The 14,481-nt window shown below is 37.9% G+C and overlaps 1 protein-coding gene and 1 long non-coding RNA gene across 21 annotated transcripts in view; one reads left to right on the top strand and one right to left on the bottom strand.

Annotated features, from left to right (window-relative positions):
- thrb (thyroid hormone receptor beta) overlaps positions 1-14,481 on the bottom strand; it is a 443,394-nt gene that overhangs the window by 4,414 nt on the left and 424,499 nt on the right. For 9 of the 20 annotated variants that reach the window (XM_084422934.1, XM_084422935.1, XM_084422927.1 and 6 more), the window contains 6 exons: positions 8,708-8,808; positions 8,382-8,529; positions 8,002-8,207; positions 6,393-6,479; positions 5,565-5,711; positions 1,212-1,470 (listed from right to left, as the gene is read on the bottom strand). In XM_084422934.1, coding sequence (XP_084279060.1) covers positions 1,212-1,470; positions 5,565-5,711; positions 6,393-6,479; positions 8,002-8,207; positions 8,382-8,529; positions 8,708-8,808 — 948 coding nt within the window. Of the gene's footprint in view, positions 1-1,211; positions 1,471-5,564; positions 5,712-6,392; positions 6,480-8,001; positions 8,208-8,381; positions 8,530-8,707; positions 8,809-9,832; positions 10,797-14,481 lie in introns of those variants that run through there. The other 11 variants (XM_084422922.1, XM_084422931.1, XM_084422923.1 and 8 more) reach the window with 5 other exon arrangements.
- The window catches only part of LOC311299395, a 538,425-nt gene that overhangs the window by 242,874 nt on the left and 281,070 nt on the right, over positions 1-14,481 (top strand). The gene's annotated exons all lie outside the window — the stretch shown is intronic.

The raw sequence follows: 14,481 nt of genomic DNA, 5'->3' as shown, positions 1-14,481 counted from the left end.
AAAAAGCAGGCCTTAAAGGTTAAGCGTGATTTTATAAAACTTATTTCTATTCTAGTTTGAGTCATTTAACATCCTGAAGAAAAGTGGGTGTAAACACCAGCCTGTTGAAGTTTGTCTGTTCATAGCGTATTTGAAAAACAAAACAAAACAAAAACACTTTACACATCTCTCAAAATAACTTTATGTTGCACATAAGAAAGTCATACAGGTTTAGTGTGACATGAGGGTAAGTAAATGATGACAATGCCACAAACATGCCAACACAATTTAAATAAGAACTGTGCAGCGCTACATTTACAAGGTATAACAGGTACATAGGTGCCATCAGTGTGCTAGAAATTACACACTTAAAACAAAAAAGACCAATAACATCTGATGGGTTACAGTGCAGGAAACATTTTATGTGTTAAAGCAATAAAAATTATAAAGAAAAAAAGAAAATCATCTCCTTTGTTCTCTCACTAAAACCAAATCAGAAAGACCTTTAGGACTTCCTTTAGTTAAAGCCCAGTTAATTATCAAAAAATTGCTTTAAGCCACTGATTGGTTAGGCCAGCTGCAACACTGGACAATCTGTTTAAATCTGCAGGAATCGATAACAAATCCATATAGGAGTGGACGTGGGCATTGAAGACTTTACCTATTAAATATGACATTCTCAGTTGAAGTGTAATCCCATTTTAATAGCGTTATTAAGTAGTTTCTCCTCAGTGGCCTGTGTAATCCTGGGTAATCGGCACTCAGGAAGACTCGCGGCAGCTGGCCTTATAGCTTTTAAATGTACTCCTGGTGGAAGTCACGAGTCATATTCACAACTACTGTAACATTAATCTATCATGAAGGAAAACAAAGACTCTTCTTTATGAGGTTCACAAGAACTAGTAGTTTATAAGCTTTTTTTCATTGTTAAAAATTATAATTTGAGTCATAGTACATCTTTCTTTATTACAGCACTGACATGTATGCACTGAAAAAAAAAATTCTACACCCGAAGAGCACCAGGATACTGAATTTACACTCCGCGCAGCACTTTTTGCATTCCTTGTTTTTATGTTCATAAAAAAGAGTTGTTGCACAAAGAGGAGATTTTGTGCAATATTTGCAATATTTTAGTGTTTTTTTTTTTTTTTTACACATTTGACCACAATGTGATGAATAAGAACAAGAATGAATTAATTTGATTAAATTTGAGAAATGAAGATGGCACTAACCGGAGGAAAGCAAAATCACGGCTTGGAGCAACGCCACCTCAGAATCATCGAGGTTGAAGGAGGACAGCGAGACACCCAGATCAAAAATGGCATCTGAGACCACACCCAGACCCCCGTTCTTGAGCTGGCCCCGTGTGACAGCCATCTCCCCATTCAGCGTTAGAGTCTCACTCTCGGGATCATAGCGCACCGCTGCTCGCAGAGACATGATCTCCATACAGCAACCCTTCAGCAAAATGATCTGGTCCTCACATGGCAGCTGAACAATTACACAATAATCACAGTCATAATATGTATTATTGTGTATCCAAACACGGGTCACTGTCAAGCTTTAAAATTGATTCATTTGATCTCATCATTAAATTATTTACCTCATTTTGATGCATTTTCTGCTTTGATTTTTGTACCATTTGGTTGGATGTAAGCTAGGTTTTGACACTGTAATTTCCTGCGTTTAATCCAAAAAGTTCTCACTCCCAACTCATCACATATGGACACTTGGCCAGGAGGCCTTGGCATCACTTTTTTTAATGAACAGGGAGGGTACACCTTTAGCATTTTTCAACATGCAAGGTCCTCTATTGCTTTCAGTAAAAAAAAATATTTGGCAACATACACAGATACTATTGGCATGGGAATTTTATCGACATGATAAAATTATGTATTTGTGTATAATATTGCCATTATGACATATATGTAATTTATATAGAAATTTGTATTTACATTACACTATTTATAAATTTTTTTTACATGTAACCCAATCCTTAAACCTAGCCATTTGTATATTACTTAATATAAAACACAGGCTATAACAGCCAGATACAACTACAGTCACAATTTATTTAAAAAGTACAAATATTTCAAGTGTTCTAAGGTCAAACAATTTGTTTGAGGAACAGACCCAAAAGCGATCACTGTCTCGTATCGCGTGTTCCTTTTTAGAAAGAAATTATATCTGCGAGGATTTCCAGTCAGGATTTAGACCGTACCATAGTACTGAGACTGCTCTCATTAGAGTCACAAATGATTTGCTCTTATCATCCGATCGTGGTTGTATCTCGCTATTAGTGTTACTCGATCTTAGTGCTGCATTTGACACTATCGACCACAACATTCTTTTAAATAGACTCAAAAATTATGTTTGCATTAGTGGAATTGCACTAGCATGGTTTAAATCATATTATCTGACCGTTATCAGTTTGTAGCAGTAAATGAAGAGATGTCTTATCGTTCACAAGTTCAGTATGGCGTGCCACAAGGCTCAGTACTAGGACCGTTGCTGTTCACTCTGTACATGCTACCCTTGGGAGATATCATTAGGAAGCATGGCATTAGTTTTCACTGTTATGCTGATGATACTCAGCTCTATATTTCTTCACGCCCAGACGAAACTTACCAATTCACAAAATTAACGGAATGCATAACTGATATAAAAAATTGGATGACTAGTAATTTCCTACTACTTAATTCTGAAAAAACAGAGATTCTAATTATTGGACAAAAAACGTCCTCACGTAATAATCTAGATTACTGTCTAACACTTGATGGCTGCTCTGTTAGGTCTTCATCGTTGGTTAGGAACCTGGGTGTGCTCTTTGATACCAATCTTTCATTTGAAAGTCACGTGTCTAGTATCTGTAAAACCGCATTTTTCCATCTTAAAGGTCCCGTTGCATGCGATTCCATGTTTCAAACTTTAGTTAGTGTGTAATGTTGCTGTTAGAGCATAAATAATATCTGTAAAATTATAAAGCTCAAAGTTCAATGCCAAGCGAGATATTTTATTTAACAGAAGTTGACTACAAAAAACGGCTCGATTGGACTACACCCCTCTACATCCTGCATTAGTGACATCACCAGAACCGTTTCTTGACTAACCTCCGCCCACAGGAATGCTCCCTCAACTCTACTGGCTACTTGCGCACTTCTTATAACTTAGCCTACTGTGTTTACTCAGCTCTTACGGTGATTTTCTGAAGTAAAACTGACGCTTCATCTTTTGTGTGATGTACAATAAACTTTATTAAACTCATCAGTACATGTTTGATCATCATTCAGACAGCAGACTTGTAGGCTATTAATAAATAATGGATACATAGCCTACAAGCAGATGACAAATACGTTATAATAACCGTAATTAAACTACTAAACCATACCTGTTTCATCTCTATACAGCAATCTGACTCTGTAGGCATTATTGTCCGACTCGAAATGAACGCCGTTACTGAGAGTTTCTGATATTATCATCATTCCGTGAGATGAATTTTTCCTGACAGACTGAGCACGAGCTCATGAAGCTCCGCCCCCTGTGTCGTCCAGCAGCACCTCGTTTGCATTTAAAGGGGACACACTGAAACGGCTCGTTTTTCTGAGCCCCAAAAAATGTCAATTTAAACATGCTGTAAAAAATGATCTGTTGGGTATTTTGAGCTCAAACTTCACATACACACTCTGGGGACATCAGAGACTTATTTTACATCTTGTGAAAAGGGGCATAGAACGGGACCTTTAAAAATATATCTAAATTACGTCATATGCTCTCATTGACAAATGCGGAACAATTAGTTCATGCTTTCATGACATCAAGGCTAGATTATTGTAATGCTCTACTGGGTGGTTGCCCTGCACGCTTAATAAACAAACTACAGCTGGTTCAAAATGCAGCACCTCGAGTTCTTACCAGAACCAGGAAGTATGACCATATTAGCCCAGTTCTGTCAACACTGCACTGGCTCCCTATTAAACATCGTATAAATTTTAAAATATTGCTAATTACTTACAAAGCACTAAATGGTTTAGCTCCGCAGTACTTGAGCGAGCTCTTAACGCATTATAGTCCTTCACGTCTATTGCGATCTCAAAATTCCGGCCAGTTGATAATACCTAGAATATCAAAATCGACTGCTGGCGGTAGATCCTTCTCCTATTTAGCACCAAAACTTTGGAACAATCTTCCTAACATTGTCCGGGAAGCAGACACACTCTGTCAGTTCAAAGCTAGACTAAAAACACATCTCTTTGACCTAGCATACACATAACACATTATAGACTTCTATAATTCCATATTAGGCTGCATAGATTAGGCCAGCCGGAACCGGGAACACTTCCCATAAATCCTGATGTACTCATTACATCATAAGAAGAATGGCGTCTACGCTAATATTAGTCTCTCTGTTTATACCGAGGTTTACCGCAGTCCGTCGGATCCAGGCCGTATCCAGATCTGATGAAGGACCAGCGCCTGGACGCGACGACAACGCAATCCTGAAGTGTCAACCAGACTCTCCGTTTCCTGAAGTGAGGTGGACCCTGGCCGTATCCAGATCAGATGGTGGATCTGCACATGGACCTAACCATGACGCATCCTGAAGTGCCAGCCTCATCAGCCCTGTGAAGGCCTCATCGACACGACCAATCTGACTTCTGACCTGTAATGCTGCCTGGATCATAATCATACACTGTTCACTCATTGGCCAGAGAAGAACTGGCCCCCGACTGAGCCTGGGTTCTCCCAAGGTTTTTTTCTCCATTCTGTCACCTGATGGAGTTTTGGTTCCTTGCCACTGTTGCCTTGGCTTTTGGCTTGCTTAGTTGGGGACATTTAATATTCAACAATATTATGGATCTGCCTTATTATGGGTGGACGATGATGCAATTTTCTTCTAGAAACAAACTTTGTTGTATTATTTTCATGTTATCAATGTGAAGCTGCTTTGATACAATCTGTATTGTAAAAAGCGCTATATAAATAAAGGTGACTTGACTTGACTGACTCGTGTCTCCATCCACCGTAAAGCTTAAATCCTCTGAACACATTTAAAAATTGACGCCAGAATAAGCGTTACGTAGGTTTTGATTGTGAAATGGCATTGGCTCTCGTATGCCTCGTGACCGACTGCATCATGCTAACATTTGGGTGTATATTTTGAATGACATATGACTGTGTGAGTTCATAGAGTGGGAACATTTTAAGAAATTAAAACCTTCAGGTTCCACTCTGTTCTTCACATAAATATTTCATATGTCCTCAGAGGACTTGAAATACGACAAGTTGTCTGTTATAATTTTATACTGTTTTCTGCAATAAATACCTATGACTGCACTTTTATTTGCCTGTTACGTGTTTTATATTTTTTAGAAGTGGTTAGGTTTAGAATAGAAGAAGAATAGAAGAATAGGTTTAAGGTAGGGGAGGGATTAGGTGCTCCAAAATATCTAGGAAATTATAAATTACGCTAAAGAGGTACCCTGTGTGTTAAAAAGTGACGCGAAGGGGTCCTGGCCAAGCATCCATATGTTACAGGTTAGGAGTGAGAATGTGTTGTTTGATGCAATGTACAGCAGGTTTCTTACCTCGCAGAACATGGGCAGCTTTTTGGCAAAATCTACGACACGGGTAATTGCGGGGGTGATAATTTTTGTAAACTGACTGAAGGCTTCTATGTCCACTTTGCTCCCTTCTGGTGCGTTGACGATGGGTGCCGAACCGATGTCTTCCGGCTGAAACGAGAGGAAGGGGAGAGGTAGTGTGCTCAGTAACACGGGTACTTACAGGAAATGTACATTCACAGAGACAAAGGTATGACACAGCAAATCCTCATTCCCCTCTAAAGCACAAAGAAGGCCAGGGTTACAGCAAGATATGTCACCGAAACAAGAGTGGAGCCCAGTTATTAAGAGGGAAAAGAGGAAAGATGAGAAACTTCTAGAGCAGAGAAGCGTCTTTGATAGCTCCTTCTGCTGGGGAGCTCATTGACTAGGGTTATCCACTGATATTTATTATTTTTTTTTTTTTATTTATTTTTTTTTTTTTTATTTGTGACCTTCTGACCAGAAAATTGTGATGTGAAAGACAGAGCAAAAAAAAAAAAAAAAAAAAAAGCCAGACTGAGGGTAAAAGAGGATTAGGAGCTGAGTACAGCTCCAAACCAGCCTGATGTTCACTTTTGATATTAGGCAAATATTCAGCTTTCCTCTTCTGTGTACACCTTCATTCTGACAAGGTGAGCAGAGAGCTATATAAACACTCCAAACAAATGCCTCAAGTATCAGCATGTCAATTTATCCGCAAAAAAACAAACAAACAAAAAACCGTGACAGAAATGTAAGCAGCTGAGAATTTGAGAGAGCGTTCTTTTGGACAAAAACATAAATAAATGTGTTTGCTCTGCTGGTTCTTACCTTTGCTTCCTTCACCCCCACTGCACTCTGGTCAGAAGTACAGAATAAATTACATGTTATTTCATTAAGTAGCATTGCTTCCTCGACCTGTTGGGCAATCAACAGGGATCGTGAAGTTTCAATGAAGAACCCGAGTCAAGTCAACTAAAAAGAACAAGTTTAAACTGGACAGGTGAGAGTGCAGACATAAAATGACAGTGAGAAAGTGAGTTTGCGTGGGGTTTCCATGGATTTTGAGGCTTTAAAACCATCATTGTATATTATTATATAATACAATCGTCATATAAAATTACATACAGAATAACTGCATACAGAAATTTAGGATTCAAAGTACAAAAACATTTACTGCAAATTGGCCTTAGTAAAACTTGAATAAAGTTTTAATACAAATTTTGCTGTTAATTTTATGTTCTACCTCACAATATATGAAAACTAGGACTGGGCGATTTATCTTAAATTTTTTTGTTTATATTTTTAGCCCTTTGACGTTTTATGATACTTGCATGAAATCTGAAGTGGCTTAATAGTCTGTTCAAACAGACAATGGGCTTAAATCATAATTCATGAGCAGAATACATTTTTGTAAAAGTCGTCTGAAAAACCATTGCAACAATTTGCGTAAGAATGTTTTATGAACAATTTACATAGAAATTCACTCTGCTTGTGGTTTATGAATGAGGTCCATTTTTGCTATAAATTCAAAATGCATAGCGCAAGAACTAAAAGTAAAAATGTATTTATATGTATCAATATACTACATAATAAGCAGTAATATTTACTTAGATATCTTTTTGTTACTTCAAAGTATTTTTTACCTCAAAGAACATTTTTTGAGTAATGCTAACAAATCTCTGAATCAGAGTTATGAAACAAACAGAAATGAATTGACCTTGCCAACACTAATATATTTTTTCATACTGAAGTTTAAGTGACGTTTGTAATTTCCGCAACTCTAGTGACAGAAAATTCACATGCACGTCAAATTTGAAATCTTAATGCTGTAACTTACAGAATTAAGAAACTAGTGGAATGACGTACTTTGAGGTAAACGTAATTGCCAAATAGAAAGCATCAAACATTTTAAGAAAGCAAGTAAACTTTCCATGGAAACCCACAGCAGTGTTAAAAGAGTCCTCAAACAGAGCTTCAATCGGTAGAGGACAGTTAGATTCAAGAGAAAAAAAACAATTATGAAACCATTAGAAACTTGGTTAGAAAAAGACAGAGAAGAATATCAGAAAAGAAACAAACATGAGAAAACAGTTTTGGGTTTAGGAAACAGAGTTTGAGAAAGAAGGACAAAGGTGTTCCATTAAAGTTAGTGCTGCTGCCTTTGTGGTAGAGATTCTCCAGCGTCCATCTAACACTCCCCACTCTACAAGGAGATACAAAAACATGGACATATTAACAATGGGAACAGCGGTGAGGAAGGGCTTGGGAATTGTGCGGGAAGGGTTGGGAAGGGGAATCTAAGGTTGTGGTAGGGTAAAAAAAAAGAAAATAAAGAAAAATATAATCGCACCCAAACCAAACAAACAAAAAACATCCTAAAACACAAGATACATCACTGTACATCACTGATGCAGTCATCAGGGAAGAGACCTCTCACCAGGAATTTACGCTTCTGTTTCCAGTGGTTGCCTTGAGCGTTTGTGGCCATATGCGCCTCTGTGACAACCCGGATCAGCTCCCACTCCTCCTGCGTGGGCTCCGGCCGGTCCCACACCGTCTTCTGCATCTCCTCGCGCCGCCGCCGTTCACGGTTCTCCTCAATCAACTTCCGCTTGGCTAGACGCTTACTGTCATCCAACACCACTGGAGGAACAACAAAATGTTTGCAAGAGCTATGCACAATGTCTGTCTTTTTAACAATCAAACACAAAGCAACTTTTTGTCAATGTTGAGACAGCAAAAGTGCTTGTACTTACAGAATCATCAATTAACAGGGGCACAAGGCTATTCAAGTGTTTTTGACTTTAGGACACTCACAGTCTGTTGCCATGCCAACAGCAATGCATTTCTTGAAGCGACATTCTTGGCACTGGTTGCGGGTGACTTTGTCAATGACGCACTTTCCCTCGTACTTGCAAGCGTATGTTGGGTTTAAGTTCTTCTGAATTGTGCGTCGAAAAAAACCCTTAAAAACAAGAATTCATTTTTAATTGCCGAGCATGACCCTTCTTATAAATATCATAATGAAGTAGTGTAAACAGAGTGTGATGTGTATTGTACTTTAATAAAATGTGTCATTAACGCACTGTGTGCTTTTCTAAGAGAACGGAACAGCTGAACTCAAATACATTTGAAACACTCACTTTGCAGCCCTCACAGGTAATGCAACGGTAATGGTAGCCAGTTGCTTTGTCCCCACACACAACACACAGCTCATCCTTGTCCAGGTAACTTGGTATGTACCCTATAAACAGTTACAAGTACAGTAATGTACACATTTTATTAAAATAAGCAAATGTAACATGGAAATCTTAGCATACAAATAGATAAAACTGCTTGTGAAGTTATAAAACAGCACTAAAACTCAAGATACAGAACAAAACAATTTTACAAAAAACACACATTTTTAGTCTTTTAAGAGGTGGTGCATTCTGTTTTGCCATTTAACCACATTCATTAAGTTATCTTATCTTAAAAATCTTAAAAAATATATTTTAATCAAATAATTACTTTATAAAAAATAATTGAGATATGTTAAGTTTTGTGGAAAAACTCAAGAAAGAAAAAATATAAGAGAAAATGTGAGCCATGTGAGAAAGAATAGAAGGAAAAAGTATTAAAGGAAAACCTTATTTTATCAGAATGTTCTTATATTTAGACAAAAACCCAACAACATCACAAATAAGTTTTAAGACACACATACGTTCAGGCAGCTTGCTGCAGCTCAGGAATAAATATGTGATCAATAAGTCTTTTGATGAGGTCAGTGGCAGGACAGGAGCTCAAACCTTCTGTTCCTCTGTCTGTGTCCTTACAAATCAATACAACATACCCCAAACCTCCATCCAACCCTGAAGATCAATACACAACACAATGCCAAACTATCTCCCTGAACATGTCTTAGAAAGAGGCACTTAAGTTCAGTTTACTACTATAACATCATAATGACAGCTTTTCCAAGGATATAGGATATAATAGAAAACATATTGATATAAAAAAAACAAAAAGAAATACAAAAAAAAAAAAAAAAACACCACCACCAACAACACTATTTTAGTCATAAATCAAAATATTCTTAATCAGATCTCAACCGAGCACATCTGAGTTTAAACACATAACTTTTTGGACTGAGATATTAGACTACTACACGTGTACACTGTTTACATGTTTGCAAACAGTCAACCAACCTAAAAAAAATCAAAAAAAGAAAAGACAAAACTTTGGTACCAAACAGCACACCTCTATGCTTCTTCTAGAGCTTGCGATACCTTTCCTGTGAGGCCCCTGCATCCACTGCATCTGAGAGTAGTCTGGCCTGCCGTCAGAGTAGTAGTCTGGTTGGTGGTAGTGACTGAGAGGCACCTCCATGGAGCATAACTCACTCTTGAACACAGGGTTGCCATTGAATGGGCACCCGTATGGTTGGCTGGGCGGCCAGGCCTGCTCCATGCTGGGAGGGTGGTGGTGTAAAGGCTGTGGCTCACAGTGAGTGAAACCAGGCCCTTCTCCACCATACATGCAGTACTCACCTCCGGGCGGCACTGCATATCCCCCATTCACGCCGTGGGCTATATCATACATGTCTGACATGCAGAAATTCATTATGAAAATCTTCAAAGGCACAAACACACACAAAAAAAAAAAAAAATCAAAAGCTTAAGTCAATACAACAAAAAGGGTACAGTTAATGCACTTAAAAAAAAAATCGATTGGCGGTCGCACTGACGTGCGTACAAATATCAGAGCTGACATGAAGTCATGAAGCATACTACGTGAAAAGTGTCTGTAGGACATCGGCTCTTATATATGGAGAATCCACCCGCCCCACTTGTCCCTCACCCTGCCAAATTGGGTGAAAGATTTTGAGCACGCTCTCTTAATCTGACACCGGACAAATCCAAGAGGTTGAACAGCCGGGGCGACACATCCTCAGACAGGAAGACTGTCATACATGTGTATGACGAACCGTTAAACAGATCAGATCATGTTCAATTTGCCATCAGACCAAGCGTTACTAAAATGGTAAGATTACAATCACAATCCCAAAAGTCAAAGTTTATTGATTTCAAATATGAGGCGGTTTAGGCACTGATCTTAAGCTGTGATCAGTCATATTGATTGTTATTTGTCCTAATCCTAAATGAAGCTGTGCAATGACTCGTGACACATGTGAGGGCTTCAGTCATGGGCGGCATTTACTTATGCATAACTTCATAGAAATAACCACATAATGAATAAAATGTGGACCTGTTTTGCCATCAGTCTGTCTGATAGTGTCCTACAGAATTTTTTTTACAAATTGCTTCAGATGAGGTCTGAATTCTTTTGATTACAGAATTGACTGTTCAAGAAATATTGCATCAGGTAATTGCATTTGATAATTATATCTCCTAAATGTCAAATATAATTTTAATTTACATTTTAATTAAAAAAAGAACCATATGTTATACTTATAAAAGTTTTAGTTAGTTAGTACTAAACTTAAAAATAAAATGTTAAGTTATATAGAAGTTAAAATCTATGGACATCATCTGTGGCTTTCTGTTTATTACCACAGAAGATAGAAGATCATTTGTTCTGAAATGTGGTGAGTTATGAAGTATACTGGACTGGACCACTGTGCACTTGTCATTCAAGTGCATTTACATACCTGCTTTATAATTTGAAAAATGAGGTTAACATATCCTGTTATAATTTTAACTGCAATACAAATGTAACTTCTATATAACTTGAAATACATTCAAATTGTATTAATATTGAGTATAAAAAAGAAGTCTACAATAAAAAAAAAATCGAGATACTGTAGCATCAGTATAAGTACTGCTGTCTCTATAATAGCTTCGGGAACACACAATAAAACAGTGCAGAATATCAAATTAACTCTGAGGTGGAAACTGGGTTATGACGCTGAGAGTTAAGACAGCCAAAGTGACCAGCAGGTAACAGCTGTTTTTAGCAAAGGCTCCTGAGGCAAAGCCCCTCTACAACAGAGCCTGATACCAGTTTAACTTTTTGATGAGGTGACTGTCTCACATAAGCTTAATCTTTACAAGGATTTCATAAAGACTTTAACCGGAAAAAACAACATTCAGATACATTAGCAAACATCTGAACAATCTGGTGGTGCTTGAAAACAAAGCAGAACCTCCAAATTGGGTTGCGGAATATCATTATTTAGAAATATATATTTTCAGTATGCGATTTATAATATACAAAAGAAATCTATACAAAATACATTGAGGAAAACAAGAAAATCAGAAAATCTTTTTTCAGAAATCTTGAAAAGCACCAATGCTTTAATGAAATGCTTAATCGATACATTTTGTTTTTTAGACTAACAGGGCAGACGCAAATGGTTAAACTGCTCTAGATCTTGATAGGTAAATTGTATTAAACATCTAGCATTCCAGATTTGAGCCAGTGCCCTTTCACAGCCCTTTGCCACTTTGGGCATTTTCACCTAATTGCATATAATCATTATCCAATTGTAAAGGATTTTATGCCGAGTAATTAAAAATATCCATGACTGTACCAATACCTCGAAACACACACAACCAGTTACTTTGGTCTGCAGTTGCAGGTTATCATAACATGAAACAGGAAACTCATTCTAAAAAAGTTAATGAAAAAAAAATTATGAACTTACCAAGATTAACACTCCTAGATTCAAAGAAGTAAAGTACTCCCACAATCTTAACCGTAGCCTCCTCAAAACCTCAAAAACCTCAAAGATGATTGATCCATCATAGACCACTGGAGATCCTAAAAATACCCAGTAATCAAGACCATGAGAACTTGACTTGATATGTTTTCGAAAACACCTCCATAACCCTACCGGCACACTCTCTCGGCCTCAGCACATGGATCGTTGGCTTATGTAGGAAGTGTGTGTTCAGTTTGGCAGGTCTGCGTGATTATGCACCTACTAGCGAGTTTTCAACCAATTTATTCCCTCCTGGATCAATCACTTGAGGTCCTGGGGTTCAAGGCTGGTCATGTACAGTTTTCAGATGGTGGCCCTCATAGCACTGGGGATAGGGCCTGGGTTGACATGGCTTCCTGAGCCAGATGTCCCCAGCGTTACCTGAGCAGTGAGCTTCGCTGAGGCCACCTTAAACACATAGCCAGGGTGACCTGAGGGAAAGACCAAAACAATACCGTCTCATCCCTAGAAGACTCCCCAACCTCACCAATGACTCTCAACAACACAAAGACAAAAGACCCACAGCGAGGGACTCATAATTACTCAATGTGATTTTCAAGAGAATCAAGCCCGCTGTACCTACAAGCTGTCACTGGCTAGCCTTGGCAAGAGGCCTTGATCAATACTATTAGTGATCTAGACATAACTGATCAATATGGTACTGATCTAGACATAATTTAGCCACTGCTTAGAGTAAATCAAGGGCACTGATCAATTAACTAATCATCTTAATTTCGTAATCTGCAGCAAATGAAGACCAGCATCAGGTTAGGACTGCTGATAGAATATTTTCATTCAGCCTACTGGAAAAAGAAGACTGGTAATAATTTTTTTTTAAAAACTACAAGAAAGTAACTTGTGTTGCCACATATTGCCAAAACCATAAGCTCTTTTCCGAATCCTAGTGAGCAGCCTTTCTAGACAGCATTTTAAGGGACAAAAAGCATATTTCCGACATCAAACCAGTTCCTAAACACCTCACACTGCAAAATGATGCTGACTTATAAATGATCTTAATTTACGCTAAATCACCCAATGCAATGTGACAAGCTAAACTTAGTAATTTCTCATTCATATAATTTCATTAATACTGTCAGGTGTGAATAAAAATATTTTAAGTTCCATGTAAATAAAAAATATATTATTTTGCCATATATTTGTGTGATATTTATTGTTAGAGCTTATTATAGTATCACTTAGCAACATGTCTTTATGCTACAGGCTTCCAATTCCTATCCAGCATATGTTTATTGTAATGCCCGTTTCACACATACTCCGTTTGCAGTGCGTATGCGGTGCGTATTTATTTCCATACCCATGTTAACAGGTTACGCCCGTTTCACACATAGTTGCTGATAACTTCTGGATTTGAAATACAAATAGTGAGTATGTGTTTGTGGTACAGCCGTGGATCAGTTACGCACTGCAAACGCAGCATATGTGAAAGCACTACAGCTCCTGCTGCTCCTGCACCGCATACGCACCGCAACACGCACCGCACACGGAGTATGTGTGAAACGGGCGTAAGACTTTATTTAATTGTCAGCTGCTTTCAGTTATATTATTGGTTACAAAAACACTTGATTATGCTTATATCATTATAATTCATTATCTTTATCATAAGCATAATGAGCACATTTAGTTTTACAGTTAACTGCACTTAGCAGACAGACGTGAATTACAATGAATAACACACCAATGCTCTGGCAGACGATTGCTCTTAAGAGAGCAAGACGCTCAAACCATCAGTCCTCAAGAAGTATGTGGCAGTATATGACACCGCTCTCTACATCTCAATTGTATCCACAAGCTTTGCATGGCCAGCATCTCCTAAATATCTTCTCTAATGAGCTTTATAGAGGCAATCAAATTTTCCAACCAAACAAATCTATAGTTTATGATCCACTAATTGTGCGTTTTAGACCAGTTTCAACCAGATTAAAACCAGATTGTGTCTTTCCAAAACGATATGTACCTGCAACTACAGCTATGTGTCACATATTTTTAAGCTTCCTCTCAAAACAATACTTTGTCAATGAGGCGATGATACTTACAAAGACAGGGTTTAGAATTTTTTTTTAAATGACACTAACTGTCAAAATGGTTGTCACCCCTGCTTTAATTCCTAACTCTTAAAACAAACAGGGCTGTGAATATGGCAGGATGGAGGATTAAGAGGTTAATTAGAGGGTCAGAAGTAATCTCTATCTCACA

Source organism: Rutilus rutilus, assembly GCF_951802725.1.
Source record: "Rutilus rutilus genome assembly, chromosome: 11".
Lineage (NCBI taxonomy): Eukaryota > Metazoa > Chordata > Actinopteri > Cypriniformes > Leuciscidae > Rutilus > Rutilus rutilus.
The sequence above is the reverse complement of the archived record's forward strand: the minus strand, read 5'-3'. Positions and strand labels throughout refer to the sequence as shown.